The sequence below is a fragment of the Coffea arabica genome, chromosome 9e, assembly GCF_036785885.1.
Source record: "Coffea arabica cultivar ET-39 chromosome 9e, Coffea Arabica ET-39 HiFi, whole genome shotgun sequence".
NCBI classification, from domain to species: Eukaryota; Viridiplantae; Streptophyta; class Magnoliopsida; order Gentianales; family Rubiaceae; genus Coffea; species Coffea arabica.
In genome coordinates, this window is record NC_092327.1 from 29,518,461 (window position 1) to 29,536,717 (window position 18,257).

At 34.0% G+C, this 18,257-nt stretch overlaps 1 protein-coding gene and 1 non-coding gene across 3 annotated transcripts; one reads left to right on the forward strand and one right to left on the reverse strand.

Moving 5' to 3' along the window:
• The first annotated feature begins 3,129 nt into the window (after positions 1-3,129).
• On the forward strand, positions 3,130-3,236 carry LOC113710824 (small nucleolar RNA R71). The gene has a single exon (XR_003453004.1). It is a non-coding gene; the product is annotated as a small nucleolar RNA R71 (small nucleolar RNA).
• A 13,149-nt stretch (positions 3,237-16,385) lies between these two features.
• On the reverse strand, positions 16,386-17,746 carry LOC113709901 (uncharacterized). 2 transcript variants are annotated; one of them, XM_072066474.1, is made up of 5 exons: positions 17,506-17,746; positions 17,270-17,421; positions 17,045-17,165; positions 16,717-16,945; positions 16,386-16,645 (listed from the first exon to the last, which is right to left on the reverse strand). In XM_072066474.1, exons 2-5 carry the CDS (start codon positions 17,362-17,364, stop codon positions 16,575-16,577), a joined length of 516 nt encoding a protein of 171 aa, XP_071922575.1. In that variant the 5' UTR covers positions 17,365-17,421; positions 17,506-17,746; the 3' UTR covers positions 16,386-16,574. The 2 variants fall into 2 exon arrangements, with proteins under 2 accessions (XP_071922575.1, XP_027088547.1); XM_027232746.2 differs by lacking the exon at positions 17,270-17,421.
• Between the last annotated feature and the right edge of the window lie 511 nt (positions 17,747-18,257).

Consider the following 18,257-nt stretch of genomic DNA (forward strand, 5'->3'; position numbering starts at 1 on the left):
ACTTTTGCTTCATTCCATCCAAGGAATCCGAGTCTTCTTCATCTTGAGATACTTTTAGAGCAATGCTCCTTCTCACCTTTGCATCCTCTTTCTCTTATACCTTGGTGTTAAGTTTCAGCTCATAAGAGGTTAGAGAATTAATAAGAGATTCAATAGGCATAAAATTCAGATCCTTAGCCTCTTCAATGGCAGTCACCTTACTTTCCCAATCTTTAGTCAAGGCATTTAAGATTTTTCTGTTTTTCTCACCTAGAGAGTATTCCTTTTTCAGAACTTCTAGGTCCTTAATGAGTCATTGAATCTACAGTACATCTTATCAATGTTTTCATGAGATTCCATCTTGAATGATTCATACATGGTAATTAGGATAGATTTCTTTTGTTCTCTTACATTCTCACTCCCTTCATGGATTTCTTTAAGTTTATCCCAAATCTTTTTAGCAGACCTACACCCTTTGACTCTAATGGATTCATTTGAATCTAAAGCACTATACAACATATTCATAGTTTTTGCATTCAAAATAAGGTGGGTTCTATCATCACCAGTCAACTCATTTTTTATTTTTGGTTTTGGTCTATGAGTGACATCATCTATTATAGAGGCATCACATGGACCTTCATTAACAATAAACCACAATTCAATATCAATAGATTGCAAGAAGATAATCATTCTCTCTTTCCAACTCACATAATTATATCCATTAAACATTGGGGGTCTAGTGACCGATTGACTTTCAAAAAACATGGCATTGTTGGTTGTCATTTTTACTCCAAAGTCGATTGAACTTAATTTCTAGGAGATCAAACTCTGATATCAATTGTAAGAATCGAAAACAACCTAAGAGAGGTGAATTAGGTTATTTAAAAATTAATTAAGTTTCGAGACACTTTTTGACTTGATATGAAATTTACCCTCTTTTCTAAATGACCACACAATGAACAATTGATTAAGAAAGCAAGATTGCTCGGAAGTAGAAGAGATAATCAATTTATATTTGCAAGATTGTAAGTAAAAGAGAAAGAATGGCAAATTAAATACTTCCAAGCTCCTCTTGATCTTGAGTATCGCTTTATAGAATAAGTCTCTTCAAGTTGATCAAATACAACCAATCTTTGTGTACAAAGAAAGGATCGCTTCCTCCTTGCCCCAAACTATTAGGAAGTTTTACTATCACCCGAATAACCCTCACAAAGCTACACTATTGAAGTATTATTCTCACACAAGAAGAGCTTACACAAAATCCACACAAACAATAGTACAAATCTTTCTTGAAGAGTATTTTTTCTCTTTAAAATCACTGTAGATCTTTTGTAGTCTCAATGTGCAAAAGTAGTTTTGAAATGGTTGACCATGCTCTATTTATATAAAACCAAAAAGTTCATCTATTAATGCTTCCAACGGATAGAAGGCAGCTGAAAAGTCAACTAGCCGTTGGTAGTGTCGGACGTCCGGTAGACTTGTTTCTTGCGTCCAACAGCAGGCAGTGAGCTCAAGAAGTTTTCTTCAATTCTTTCGGACGTCCAGTACCTTCAATGTTTGCGTCCGAAGGTAGATAGTGAAATTGAGAATTTTTCTTTAATTCTTTCGGACGTCCGGTGCCTCCAATGCTTTGCGTCCGAAGTGTCGCAATGTTTGTCGGACGTCTGGTGCTTTAATGTTGTGCGCCCGATCGAAGTCAGTGAACTTAGAATGAATGACTTAATATCTTCGGATGTCCGATGGTGGAGTTCTTCATGCGTCCGAAGTTGCGCAATGATTTTCGGACGTCCGATCCAGTCTTTACGAGCGTTCAACAGCTTTCATCACTTTTTGCCTCTTTTACTTGTACTTAATCTTTGAACCTAATTTGTTTCATTGCTGAAAAGATTTTTGAGGAGATATTAGTAACATCCATTTGTTTTGTAAACATAAGAAACTAAGGACTAAGATTTACAATTTCTAATAAAAGTACGTCCTATCCTACAAGGGATAGTGAACATACTTGGGTCCCCGCATTTGGATGAGAGTGTCCTTTGAAGAACTGCTGACTTGTTCTCCCCCACTATAACTCTTTCATCTCCCTTCAACCTCCTTCTATTAACGCACAAGGCCTCCAAAAATTTTGCATATCTTGGTACTTATTTGATGGCGTCTAATAAGGGGATGTTTATTTCTACCTTATGGAATATCTCTAAAATCTCCTTCTCCTTATCTTGCTTTTTCGGCATCTCCAACCTGCTAGTAAAAGGTGGTCTATTAGATCGAACTTTATTCATTGAATCAACAGTTACCTCTAAATTTGTGCTTCCCATTCCTTCCTTCTCAAGATCCTTCTCAATCCGATCCTCATTTTTATTCTTCGAAGTCATGAGTTTAGGTCCCTCCACTTCTCTTCCACTTTTTAAAGTCATGGCGCTTACATTCTTCGGATTTACTTCAGGTTGAGATGGCAACTTTCCTTGACCTTGAGATTCCAAACGGTTAATCGATATTGCCATCTGACTTATTTGATTCCGTATCTCCTATATGTCAGAGTTCGTCTTTTGCTGATGCTGAGCAGTGCTTGTGGCTAATTATTTCACCAGCTCTTCCAGAGAAGGAACCGAATCTGAAGAGGAAGATTGCGATCGAGGTTCGTGTTGTTGCTAGTACCTTTGCTGTCTATTTAGCATGAAATTCTGCTGTCTATTTCCTCAATGGCTAAGATTCGGATGATCCCTCCAACCTGGGTTGTATGTGTTAGAATATGAATCATATTACCTTCTTGGCGCGGGCGCGTGATCAGCCAGGTTTACCTGCTCAGTGCTCTCCTCTTGAAGCGTTGGACACATATCTATATGGTATCCTCCATTGGTACAAATCCCACATGCCCTGACTTGTGGTGCATGTCCTATAGCCAATTACCTAATGAAAAATGTCAACCCAGACAACTGCTGCTGGATAGATAAGGTCTCCACCTCATTCACTTTATGCGTCAGGATATCTTCTCGTGTACTAAATTGCTGTGAGTTCTCGGTCATCCTCTCAATCAATTTCCATGCTTTTCTGGGGGTTTTATTAACTAATGCCCCTCCATTTTCAACATCAATAATGCTCCTATCTTGGAAAAATAAATCCTCATAGAAGTATTGAATTAGCAACTGCTCACTTATCTAGTGTTGAGGACATTTGATGCACAACTTCTTGAATCGCTCTCAATAATCATATAGAGACTCCTCAGGGTGCTGTTTAATATCGCATATCGCCTTTCTTAGACTGACAGCTCTAGATGCGGGAAAATATTTTTTCAAAAACTTCTTCTGCAGCTACTCCCAAGTTGTGATACTACCTGGTGGTAGATAGTACAACCAGTCCTTGGCCAAATCCTTAAGGGAGAAGGGGAATGCTCACATTTTTATTTGCTTCTCAGTAATCCTTGAAGGTTTCATACTTGTGCACACTACGTCAAACTCTTACAAGTGCTTGTGGGGCTCCTCACCTGGAAGACCATGAAAAGAGGGTAAAAGATAAATTAGACCAGATTTCAACTCAAAAGGTGTGTTATTATCTAAATTTTAAAAAGTAATGCATAGGGGTTGCTGATTTAGATCAGGGGTAGTCAACTCCTTTAATGTTTGTGCATTAGCCATGGCAGCGTCTTCTAGATCAGAGTCACTCAAGGTGTCACCAAAAGAGTTTGTCGGTTCGACTTCTGGATTGAGTCTCTGAGCAACTGACTGCTCCTCCCTGTGTTGTCTGGTCTCTTCCCTTGTTCTACGCACAGTCTTCTCTATTTCAGGATCGAAAATTAATTCGCCTGTACAAGAAGAGCGAGGCATAAACTAGAAAATGCTAGAAAATTAAAAGCAAAATGAACTAAAAAAAACTAAATTAACTAACACCAGTCCCCGACAACGGCGCCTAAAATTGACTGATTATCAGTCCTGTGCAATAATAAATTCCTGCTCAAATTAAATATAAATTTTGTATCTAGTTGCAAGCAAGGTCGAATCCTCAGGAATGGGGTGAAATTAATTTCTTCTAGAGTTCAGGATATAAAGGGATTTTATAAAACCTGACAATACCTATGCTACTTGAATATAACAAATAGATAAAAGTTAAATGGCAAAGTATTAAGACTCAAATAATATTTGACAAACTCTAGTCAAGAGCAATTTTGGAAATGGTTCTCCTAATTGATCATCGATGTAAGAATAATTCACTTACCAACTAATAAATAAGTTATAACTGCCAAACAAATGATGACAGTCAACTTCTCCTTAAATTATCGATAGCCAATGTACGACCGTTAGCTATTATCCTAATTACGAAATAACCCTAAGTACAACCGTAGAGTTCAATTTTTCAATTGCCTTACGAATTAGAGAAACCCTATTCTAACCAAACAACACGCTATGAGCGTTGTTTCAAATTAACCAGTATATTTCCCTGACACAAACCCAATCATGCCAGTTACCACTAATTTAGAATAATTAAACAATTATGGAATTAATTATTCTAATTGGTTTTAGGTTATTGAATTAATCTAAAATCCGGACTCAGGATAATTGAATAATACAACAACCACAAGAACATAAAGCAGAAAATATATGAATACCAGAAAATAATAGGAAAAAGTAAAATCTGTTTGATCTCACAATTTCAGTCGAACCAAGTCCTCCGTTGTTCTTTGACTACAAATAAAGATTTAGTTCATCTCTGTTGAGAAAGTCCCATGTAAAATTGCAAAATTAACTGTTGAATGCATTGTCTCTGCAATTTTTTTTTTTTCGAAACGTTAGAAGCTATTCATTCATTTGAAAAGGAAATTACATGTACGAGCAACGGCTCGAAAAACACTTTACAACTAGTGCACATCAGGCACCGAGGAAATTCCATTCCTCATCCACTAAAATGCCAAAGGCATAAGAACTTAAGGCTCTAGCTCGTGTAATACTATCTTCATTAGCCAATCTAAACAAGCACATTCGAAACAACTTTTGCATGCTCAGTATGTCGTCTATCAAGGTAGCTAGCCTACTGTTAGAGGGGCTATTGTGTTTTATCTGTCGCATAAGGTCCTGGCTTTGGAACTGGATCGTTATTCTGCTCCACTGATGCTCTAAAGCTTTGCACAAGACCAGATGGACAGCCACTGCTTCATCTATGACTTTGTCACCCTTACTTCGCTCCTTGAGTGCCCATTCCGCAAGTCTAATACTTGGGTACTTGGTAGCTGTGACTCCTATCCCCAGTGGTTCCTGACCATTCTGGCTTGTTGTAGCCACCTCCAGCATTGTCTCTGCAATTGAGACGATGAAATCCAATCGAAAAACAAAAGAACAAGACAAAAGAGCAAGTCTCCAAACGTCTCTAATTGAGATGAGACAATCCGATGGAATAAGAATAGAACAAAACAAAAACAGATCTACCCTTTATGTCTCTACTGATTGCCTTTTGAAAGCTACTAAAAAGAATAAAAGGAAGAGTCCTAATAAGATGCTAGTCTGCTGCACTTGAATTAGTAGATAAGGAAACAATTCCAAATTGGTCTCTTGTTTTCTTCTACCACTCAAACTCTCCTATTAATTGCCATCAAAATTGATTTGGTGAATCCCATATTAACCAAAAGCATATAGCCGGTAATTCCATCGGTTGGTAGATTTTGTGACCCCACTTTGCAACACTGGACGTCCCGCGTCAAATAGCAAATGTAGTGAGAAATTTGCACATTTTTACCACTTTTTGTTCCAACTCTCTACGATCAGCACAAATTGCTAAAAGTGAATAGAATCCGTCAATTAACGCACATTTGGTAAGATAATAAGAGAGAATTAATTATAAAATAAATGACAAAATCTCGACCTATCAAAAATCACTAAACCCTCACCTCAAAGGTGAGGATGAAACCTGGACTTGTTTGGCTCATTTTGAGCCATTTGATCCTCCTCCTTCCAGAATTTTCTTGATGATTTCTATTGAGGTGAGGTGGCTCTTGTACTTGGGAGCTTGGAGGAAAAGAAAGGGAAGCAAAATCGCATCAAAATTGCCCCAAAAATGCCAGCTACAGTGTACTGTTTCTGGTACAAGAATGCAGCTGGAGGAGAAGATGACACGCAACAGAATTTTTTTTTAACAAAAATCAGATTTTTTTTCATTCCCATTTTTTTCTTTTCCTAAAAAACAATCAAACCAAAAAATGATTTTGTTTAAATAAATTCTTCTTTTTTTTTCTTTTTTTTAAAATAAAAGATAACAATAATAATAATAATAAATTGAAATAACTAAAAAATGAAATAAAATAAAATAAAAATAAACAAATTAGCAAAATTTTTGGTATCTACATAATATACACAAAAATCGTAGAAATGTAAAATATTTGTCTGCCTCTATATTACGCTCTGCTAGGCATGCCGAGTAGTAGCTTTGAACCAACATATAATTTCTTCTGAAGCAAAGCATAATTAGAAAGAGAAAAACTACAAACATAATATGCACAAAAATCGAAGAAATGTAAACTATTTTTTCTGCCTGTGTATTTTACTCCACTAGGCATGCCCAATAGTTGTTCCGGAGCAACATAAAATTTCTACTGAAGCAAAGCATAATTGGAAAGAAAGCCAAAAAGATGAGACCTGGCCTCGAACCAGTTCGTGCAAATTCCAAAAGACGTAAGTTTCGATGGCATCCAAACCTCCATATTTGAACTTCTGATCTGCCTTTCCATGTTTCCAATAAATTTCCACACACTTAACACGAATAGTTTGCAAAAAGCGTATAAATGCATGTAAAAATTAGTACTAATATGTTTGAAACTGAACTCCAGGGGAGGAGAGCTGCACGGACTTGTGGAGTGCTGCTAGGATAATGGATGGCACCGGAGATCAGAACTTTCGGTCTGCCATCGATCACTAAAGTACGTTGATCGAACGTAACATTGGCAGCGAACAATGCCAAAACGGCAGAAAGGAAAACAATTATGAACAGGAACAACACCATTGTTGTTGTTCCTCTCATTTTCTGCAAATTTAGCTGCTTCGTTTTGCTTTCTCTTTTTTTTTGGTTTTAAAAAAATGCTAGTAGTTTTTCTGGGAGGATATTAAAATGGTAAGTAATTAATACTAATAAATTGAAATTTTAATGGCTGGTATAAATTTCAGTAGTAGAAGTAGATGGCTTTAAGTAGGGAATCAGGAGGAAACAAAAGAGTGAAGGCAGGCAGCTATGGTGAGCCGAGAAGGGTACCCATCTGTTGTTATACATCTCTTCTTTTTTGTTTAGATGATTGCATTGATTTGGATTTTTTCGTGTATTGGCGAGTGACGTGAAGACTAGCATCGTCGTCTTCTTCTTCTTCAGAAAGTTGTAATACCAGTGTACTTCTATTGGAGATTGCGTAACCACCAGTGAAGGATGAAATCAGCTTAGTCAAGCTTATTATATGTCAGAGGGAGCGTTACTTATGGTGAATTACGCCACGTTTTGCGGGGTTGGAGGAGGGTGAGGAGGAGGATGAAGTCCTTTTCTTTTTAAGTGAATTTATACACTGGCAGAAACGAACGAATGAATGATTGATCAATGGTGGTGGGCTGGTGGGCCACAAGAAGGAGATGGCAACAGGTGTTTCTTATTTTTTTTAAGGAAAATATTTGAATGGGTTCGGCTCTAGTTTCCTTCTTGAGAAATATTCGAACCATAAGTCGCTTACAGATCGTCTACTAATACAAGTGCTCAAATCGATGGAATATCGCTTACCAATATAGTTGTTATATTAATGGTAGGATTTGAATATACAATTTAAAGTAATCAATTCTTACGACTTAAAGCCAACTTGATGCTTCTTTTATTAGTAATGGAAACATGGTATCTCCCTGGAATTGTTAATAAGGCAAGACTGAATTCCCGAGACATTTGGAAATAACTTAGCTAGGAGGGTTTTTGAAAATAAATTCTGGAAAACTGAAGATCTAAATGGTGCCTAAATGCTCTCCGCTCGTTGCAGATCAATTGGACTAAGCGACTTATTTTTTAAACGAATAAAATTTTGATTTTCTTTGTTTGCGTCCCTGAATAGTTTGATTGATATTCTAATTGCCCTTGCCATCTCATCCTCACCAATGATAAATAAACTAATTGGTTTGTGTTTTTTAAATGTGACGTGTGTATGCTAAAAAAAAAAGTGATTAAAAAATGTGTTAAAATAATATTTTCAAAATTTTTTGACAAAAACTTACGACCCAAACAACATAATTAAACAGTGAGTTGCCTTTGTTATTTCGTGACATTTTGGATAGCCATTATTTGGCTCTAAATTATTTGCTTGTATCACAGACACAATTTTTAACATATCTTTTTATCTTTCAAATTATCTTTTTATCTCATATACACCACATCACATAAAGTGTTACAGTAATTATTTTAAATAATATATCAAATAATCATCTATCCAAACACACTCATTATGTTCCCCTTCGCATTTTTTCTTGAATTTATGCACAATGGAGTGATCCCACTAGCTCTTGCGATCTCATCTTTTACATGGTCAAAGAGATGCATAGAAAAACACTACTTTAACGATTGTGTTGGGAATTACCTCTCTCAAATTCCTATATAGAGATGGGCGTGGGTCGGGTACCCGCCCCATCCGTTATTTGGCTGACCTGACCCGTACCTTGTGGGTCAGGCATTTTCTGACCCTTATTCGCCCCGCATATTAGCGAGTACCCGATTATAGAATATCCGCTGAAATAGGATCGGGTCAATGGGTACTCGCCCCACCTCATTTATTATTTAATTTTTTTCAAAAATAATTTATATTAATTTTATTTTATATTTTGCACATTCATCTATGATTCAATAAAGATTTTTTTCTCAAAAAAAATCTCTCACCAAGAAACAAGCATGCGAAGAGAGTACAAAATAAAGGAAAAAAATTAAAAGAATTAAAAATCAATAAAAGTTTGAAATAAGTAACACATATTTCTAAATATGTGTTCCACATTAATTAAATTCTGTTCTATAAAACATAAAATCATGACTTCTACAAATGAATCTTGTAAATAAACTATAATTTCTCATATTTGTAATGGAATTTTGTTCAATGAAATTACTTATTTAGCTCTAAAAATATTATTTTATAGTATGTGTATAAAAATAAATAAATAAATAAATATATATATATATATATATATATATATATATATGCGGAGCAGGTTGGGCATCTACGGGTTTTTAATTATTTGACCTTAACCCGCCCCACATCTGAGCGGGTACCCGACCCTCTTTTCATTTGATCAAATAATACAAATCGGATATCTTATAATTTTCGGATTGGATTAGATATCGCGGATTTTCTGGTTAGCAGATAATTTTGCCCACCCCTAGTTAAAAGTAAGATTGGATGGTCGCTGTGAGTATTGTTAGACAACTCTATCCAGATATTTACTAATGTGAAGATTTTTTCTTTCATTTACCTCACATTGTGAATAGTGGTTTTAGGGTCCTTGAATCTTTCAATAATGAAATATTTTATCTCGTGAGATTGTGAGAGAAAATACAGTAAATGGATTTTAAGAGGCATATGGTAAGTGAGTTTGAAGCCAAGGAATGGATTTCAATTTCATCTATACTTATGCATAATGTTTGTTTAAGGTCAATCGGAGTGAGTTAGTAATTTTCATGATTACCTATTAAAGAGCATGATTTCACTTATCCATTATTTTTCGTTACTAAAACTCATTGCTGTAAAATTATCAAAAACTCTAAGTTTTTATCAAACTTATTGTGATAAAGGCAGAATTGTAGTTTTGGTTCCTCATGTTTGGTCTTTGTGCCAAACTGGTCCCTAATGTTTCGGTCAAAATAAATCTAATCCCTAAAATTTGTGATTTTAGGCAGATTTAGGATAACTAATAGAAATAGAACAATGACTAATGGTCAACACTAAATTGCCATTAGTCAATAATTTTGACTTTACACATTTGGTCCTCAATGTTTTGATTTAAATCATTATCTTTTCTTAATTTTTAAATAGTGATATTATTTTAACATGAATTGAGATGCAACTTAGAATGAAACAGCATTAAATGGCTAATAATCATTCTACTTACACTTTTTTATTTTTATTTTTATTTCATTTATTCATACTAATAATATATCATATGTTTCTTTTCTTTTGCATTGTTAGCCACAAATAATTAATTGATAATGAGTTTTAGTATTTTTATATCTAATGATAATTAAAAACTTAATTAAATATCCCCTTAAAACATAAAGAATATATACTTTTTGTGAATTAAGTTGATCTTTCTTGTGGCATTTTAATAGGTTATCAATTGAATTTGAAATGAAACTGGCATTTCATACACCTTATGTGGACCACTAAATGATTATCAAGGTACATAGATATTAAAATAAATGCCTTAAAACTACATTATTGGAATGTTAGTTTTTTAATTGGCAAGAAAGATAACGAAACATAAAAGATATTTTTTGAAAAACTTTTCAAATTACTTCACATATTAAAATATTTTTAAATATTATTAGCATGAGTAAATGAAATAAAAATAAAGAATAAAGAATAAAAAGAATTTTAATTAGAATTCTTATCACCCATTTGATACTAACCATTCTAATTTGCATCTCAATTCATGTTAAAACTCTTAATATCACTATTTAAAATTTAGAAAATATCCATTTGAATTTGACCCTTTTTCATAAAGCAATTTTTCACAAACAATACTACAATAATACACGAACAAAAATAACTCCTAAAATACTCCAAAATTTTCAAATATACCTAATTAAAAAAAAAAATCAAAGCCCTACCCTCTTTTTCTTATTTCATCCATCACCCACTACCACTACCCACCACCACCACCTCTATCCATCACTGCCACCACCGTCCCTCTCCCATCTCCCTCTTCCCTTTCCTTCCCCGCCTCTCTCCTCACCCCATCCTTCCTCTCCTTCTTCTTCCTTTCTCCTCCTCCCTCTTTCTTTCTCCTCTCTTCTCCCTCTTCATCCTCCCTACCCCTCTCCTACTGCAACCAAAAAGAGGGAGTGGGAGGGGGGTCATGAGATAGGGGTAGGGAGGAGAGAGGAGGGACAAGGGGAGAGAATGGAAGAAGAAAAGGGGGACTAAGAAAACGAGAAGAGGAGAGGAGGAAAATGGAGAGAGAAGGAGGGAGGGAGGAAAAGGAGTGCTGGTGGTGGTGGTTGTTGGTGAAGTTTTTGAAAATTTTCAAAATACCTCACTGAAATTTTAAATCTTAAAAATATCCCAAAATATATCCTTAAAAAAATCACTAAAAATATCTATAATAAAAGTTTTTTACATATATTGTTACAGTAAAATATTTCAAAAAACACTCCAAAAACAGCTAATCTAAATGGAGTTATAATAATTCAAAATCAAAACGTTGGGAACCTAAAGTGAAAAGTCAAACTTAAGGACTAATGGTAACTTCATATTCATTGTCAATCATTGTTCCATTTGTGTTAGTTATACTAAACCTTTCTAAAACCACAAATTTTGGGGACTAGATTTGTTTTGGTTAAAATATTAAGGATCAATTTGGCACACATGCCAAGTATTGGGCATTAAAATTGCAATTCTCCCTTATCATGCCTATACTTGTAATAAGAGTAAGTTTTATATAAACTGATAGTGTATACACTTACCGTTAGATCCATGACATATGTGCAAAAGTTAAATTTTAAATTCAAATTTTGCATATTTATCATTCATCTAATGGTATCAATATAGGAAAGATTTATTCAGTAATAATAATGATGGTGCGATTTTGATGGTTGTACATGATGTAAAAGCAATCGCAACGCATCTAAATTTTTGCCATTGTCTAGGTTATTGATCTCAAGGGTTTGTTCAGGTTGTCAAATTTTTCAAACATTTTTTATTTAGATCATTAAAATATTTTTAATTATTTTTTATCTCACATATATCGTATAATATAATTACCATTGGTAAAAGATGGAGCCATAAAACTGAAAAAAAAATGAAATTCAAGATTAAAATATACATGCTTAAATTAGACTTCTACCCCAAAAAGATCAGAAGACAGAGTAGAAACTTATCTTGAACATTGTTCCAATTAACTATTAAAATAGTGTATTTCGGTTCTCAGTTTGTTCTGGGTAAATCTAAATTTTCGAGGTACATACCAAGAAGAATAATTTAAGCTCAAAATTTGTTGTATCCATTAGCTGCTCATTGTTCTTCAAGTTTTACCATGCTACAGAAAAATGTCACAAAAAAAATTAAAAAAATAAACATAGAAAATGTAGAGCTTGTTAATCATTGCTGGAAGCAAGCATACAAGAGCAGCACATATGACTTTGCTTCTGCTGTTAATTGTTCTTTTTCGCGAACAATAGCTATGTTGCATGGTTGACGAAATTTTATGAGATAAAGTATTTGACTATCAATTTCACTGCTACTTAAAAGTTGTGACATTAATTTCAATGTTCGAATTTCATAGGCACTACATACGGTTTTTTCTTGTTACCGAAAATATGTAATCCAAAACAGAAATCATATGAAAAAGAAGATTTTTGTATTCTTATATTATAGAGCTTCGAGACAAGAAGTCATTCATAATTCCCAGAATATATCTGTAATCCCTATCAAGAGATAGCAAAATAAAAAAAAATGAAAAAGGTTAAGTAATGTGGTAATCAGATGCCTCTTAATATATCGAATAAAAATATTATCACCATAGGAATAAATATTAAATACCCAGCAACGTCTAATTCTACTATAATCATTGTTTGGAATTCCCTCTGACGTTTTCTTTGTCTCTCCCAAACATTAGAGGAAATTCCAAACAATGATAACATCCAAACAATGAAAAAACCATTAGAGGGAATTCACTCCTAACTTCTCATAATGAAGCATTTTTTTCGTCCTCCGTTACTCGTAGTGAGGTTTCAATTGATCAGGAAAAATCCATATGGGTCATATCACTATACCGGGGCACCTGCCGGAGATGCCGCTGGTGCAGGGGGGATTGGCCGGCGGTGCGGCTGGCGCTGGCGCTGGGGCTGAGGGTGCAGCCGGGCTCGGAACTGTGTTCATCATCAGGCATGAATACCCTACTAAGGCAGCAAGATATAAGACCTACAACAACAATCACGGCTGCAATGAGATACCACTCTTGTTTTCCATCCATATTTAGATGTTAACTAGGTGGGTATGACCGCGCTAAGCGCGGTGGATCAATGCAATTATGCCTTGTCTTGTATTGGTCATTGAGGGTTGGTGTGATGTTAGAATAAAAAGAGACATGTAAATTGTATAGGTTGTTCAGTTTAGATTAGTGAAATAGGCTGAAATCATATAATGAAAAGTAAAAGCAAGAAAGGAGTAAATGTAGGCGAGTGGTGTATATGATAGCTGAAAATGTTAGAATGGAATTATATGAAACTGTATATGGAATTATATCTAAAGTTTTATTTATAAAGTAGAAGGTGATGATTTGATAAATTGGATATGAAATGGTGGATAATGGTAAAATATATTGTGGAAAATTTTTTGCTTTTGAAATGTATGGTATCATATTACAATGTAAAATTTTTTGGTAAAATAAATGACAGTTATATATGAAGTAGGTGAACTATTACTAAGATGGATAAGAAGGTAAATGTTTATTAAAAGGAAATTGTTATTGGATGTAAAGTTTAATTTGTAATTGATTTTTATCTTTTTGTAGTATTTTTAGCTATGAAATCATGTTTATTGATCAATCACAGAGTATTAATAAATAAGGATAATATAGTTCATGAATAATGTTACAGATACAAAAAGTTAATGACTAATTGTAATAATAAATTGGCTAATTATAATAATGGATATGAAATACAGGGTACCAAGGGAAAATTTTTTCATCGCCATTGCTGTTAAATATTAAAACAGTAAAGACGGTCTTCGATTCTGGAATGAAAATAAGGACGTCATTGTGCTGGAGTTGATGTTGAACAATGAAAGCTTTCCAATTTTTTTTTAGCCGCTTGCCTTTGATTCCAATTTCTGTTATGTTATCTCCAGTTTTGAGAGCTATAAGTGGAGTTTTTTGTTCATTGAGAAAGTAGTCAACAAATCGTGGGATAATCTGATACAAAAAGTAAAAGTTAGTGAGCTAAGTTGAAGGAAATGAGTTAGGTAGGGAATAATTTAAGGAAAATATAATAAGGATTATTTACCAATGTATACGGGTCGGCTGAGTGAAAGTTCTGATAGAAGCATACTGAAGTGGATAAATCTTGCGAAAAATGAGGTTGAAGTGAAGATGTCACTATTTCTTCATGAATTGGCGGATTAGCATGAACTGCACATAAGAAATATTTTTGTTGGAATAAATAATGTAAGATTGGAACATTACTATGAAATAGAAAGGATAAAGATGTATTATGAATGTATACAATTTTGCTGAAGATGAAGGTTGGTTAGAGGGACTGTCCAGCTGAGATTAACTTGTTGTTGCAATTCACAAAAATTAATAACATCAAAAAATAAATTCCCAATATGTCGAAGCAATAGTATGTGATGTTCATTAGTAATATTTTCTTCACAATATTTATCCCATCCTGCTCCAAACGAGTCAGCATTTACTGTAATATTCCATTGTTTTGTTCCGTGCATGAAGGTAATTGTGTGACGGCCATGTTGAGATAGTAATGATTTGAATAGAGGAGGTAAAACCTGCATATGATATTAAGATAACAATATTTTAGATGAAATGTAAATTAGAGAAAAATTTGGAAACGTATGTTGTTGAACTAAAACGAATGTACCTGGCCTCTATTTTTGCATCGGATGAGAAAGCAACATCTTTGTGAAATAGTATTTGCCATTTTGAAGAAAATTCAGGTTTGGATTTGTTGTGGTTGGTATTTCAATCTGAAGGAGTTATGAATGTATGGTAGGAGTAGAGTTAGGAAGTCTAGGATAGAAAAGATAGGTATATATAGAGAATGATGAAATTTAGAAAAAAAAAATTTTAACGAAATGAATGTATAAGAACAGGAATAATTAATCAAGATGGTTGAAATAAGAACAGGAATAATTAATGAAGGTGGTTGAATATGTAGTTGGTGCATGTTGTCAGAATAATAAAAATGAGATAACGTTGCTGTAAATGAGAATGATTCAGGAATGAGCACGTGGTTTGGTATGTGAATCTGTATTTTTATACGTGTAAGAAAGGTAAATTGAAGAAGAAAGATAAATGGAAACAATTTTGATAAGATAAAACATTTAACTTGACAAATAAAGGATTTTGCGTGGAGAAGAAAAGAGTGTTATGTAATCTTGAAACAAGGAAGAGTATAGTTAAACAGCGGTTATTCTATTAATTCTGGCAATGATAAGTTACTGAAGAAAAGACAGCAGTAATACTATGATTTCTTGAAATCGTAAATGGCTCAAAAAAAGCTTCAAACAGCTTCATCATGGCCATGGAACTATTACAGACATTGCTTGTCGACTGTTATTTAGCTAGTTACCCTTCAAAGAGTTTATTCTACTGCTGAATCAAACACTATCCAGTAAGTCAGAGTTTGTAAAAGGTAACCTTAACTTCTAGAAGAGATATTCAGGCAGAATACACTAAGGAGCACAATAAAACAGTAAGGCCAGAGAAAGAGCAAGAAGTCGTGGCAACACAAGTCCCTGGTGATTTAATTAGAGACAACATAAAAAGTTGCAACCAAGGAAATTGCTATCAGAAAAGTTGGTCTATCGGGTTAATACTGCTCTATGTTCTAAATAGGCATTGGCATTGGCATAAGAACTTATCGAAATAGGAGAAGGTATACACCTAGTTAATGCGCTGCAAAACACCACTATTTGAAGCCAAAATACTCCATAACAAGAACAAAAAAGCAAACAAAACTACAAAAGTAACACCGAGCCATTATGATAGATCAAAGGATACCAAGAACCAACTTGTGAACAAATTCCGTTTGATACTTCCTGTCATTTCCCTATTGCACATTGTGATTCCAAAACTAAAGCAAGATATACATGTTAGGGAAACTGGGAAGCCTATCAGCAAATGACACACATAAAACTGCTTTCTGGTGATAAAAAATGTCTGGCAGGATTGCATCAGGACCATCATTTGGGTTCTATATATAGTTTAGCAAGAGATATAGGTTGCTATATTGTAATACCCTCCCCGCCTCAAGTTCTTATCTTATGTTATTCCATCTTTTTTCCTGTGATATTTTTACACAAGTTAACTCCAGTAAAAGAATCACACAATTGCATATAACAGATGGGAAAAACAAAGCTCCAAAATAAGTAGTATGTCTACATTTAAAGAAATGTAATTCTGAAACAAGGAACAACATAGTTAAGTAGCAGTCATTTTCTGATTTCTGGGAATCATAAGTTGCTAAACAAAACACAACAGCAATACCATGATCTCTTAAAATCATAAATTACTGAACAAAAAGCATAGAGCAGCAATTTAGTTTGAAAGTAGCAATCCTAAGTTTCAAAAGAAACTATAGAACATGAGAACTTAGTTCAGTTTTGGCTTCTTGCTGCAGCTAGTTCCTTCAAGCTGAGAAGCATTTTTTTCTGGTTCTTCAGCCTAATCAAACTTTTGATTTAGTGAAAGACGAATCTTTGAAGTTGGATTGTTTTCTTCAGTAGTTAAAGTGCCTGGAGAAGAATGGGATTAATTTGAAGTAAGAAAAAAGGATTATTTATCTGTGATAAGTATATTTATATACCTGAAGTTGTGGTCTGTGAAGGGCCATCCTGATTATGAACTGATAGAAAGGGAATGATTGATTCATTGACAGAAGAAATTGGGGTAGCAGCATCGGCAATCTCAGAATAATAAATGATTGTATATCGCTGCTTTGTATCTGCAACTTGAGTTTGTACTGGCTTAATGTGTACCAAGAACCACTTTGAGTCAAGTTCTTTGTGGACGATTTCAAGTGGAAGTTCAATGTTCTGTGAATTAGAAAGTATTTAAGAAAAAGTTTTCAGAAAGCAGAGAATATGGTTTCAATTTGTGATTTAGGATAAGTGAATAATAAGTTGAACATGAACCTGCTTAAAGTGTTCCATTATTTCAAGAGCATTGAACGTCAGCAGTTGTTCAGCTTGTTCTCCAAAGATAGAAGCTGTGATAACTCCAGTATGATCCCGTAAATCCACATCAAAGCGACACCTGTAAAAATGTTTGTAAATAAAAGTTTAGCATGTGTAAAAAGTGATGATGATAGTAAACTTTAAAGCTTTTTCGAAAAAAAAAGATTGGTTTTAGTAATGAACCTTGGTTCAGCAGGATGTTTTTCTTTACAAGTATTACAGCTAAAAATGACTTCATGTGCTGCTGCAGTACCTCGATAACATTTTTTGCAGCTCATATATCAGTATTTTTGAAATATGTGCTAGAAACTGAACTGTGCTTTGACCCATGTACTCTAAATTCAGAAGTAAAAAGTATGAATATGTTGTTTGATAAATAAATGTACCGTAAAATAAACTATCAGTGAATATGTTTATACCTTGTGGGTAGGATTAACATTGCAAATTAAGGTGGTCTTTTGATCTGGTTTCAATGAAAGTTCTGGATTGTATCTGGTATAAGTTTTCTGTTCCAGAATAACTGTCAACTCCTTGCTATTTCTTATTGCCCTATAATAAAATAAGGTTAAAGAAGTAAAGAATAAATTATATTGCATGAATCATGAACTGCTAAGAATGATAATGAAAGGGAAGAGATAAATCAAAACCAATTCTTTAGTTCCCTTGCTTCTTGAACCAGAGGATCAACGAGGATTGCAGAATCAAACCATGTGGACAAAGAAACACCTATAGAGAATATTTATTGACTCAGGATCATTTGTTAGAGAGACTTATATATGGATATAAATGTATCAGATAATGGTTAGGCATTAAATTGTAAGTTACCATTGTAGTTGTTGACTTTTATCCTTCGGGCAATAATAACAGGATAGTTGTTCATGGCAGAAATTATCTGTTCTCCTTCTTTTTTGATGAAATCATCCCACATAGAAAGTACAACAGTTTGCAATCTACTATGAAATAAATAATTAGTATTTAATAAGATATATGTAAGAGGAGAAATTATAACTACTGATCGTTATATATAAGATGAGAATTGGACATCTTACTTTTCATTCACAAGCACAAACTTTTGAACAATAGACTCTCTGTAGTGTGTAGTAATTGCCTTTTTCTCCAATGCTTCAATAACTATTCCAAGGACATCTGGAAAAAGGAAAAATTTGTTGAA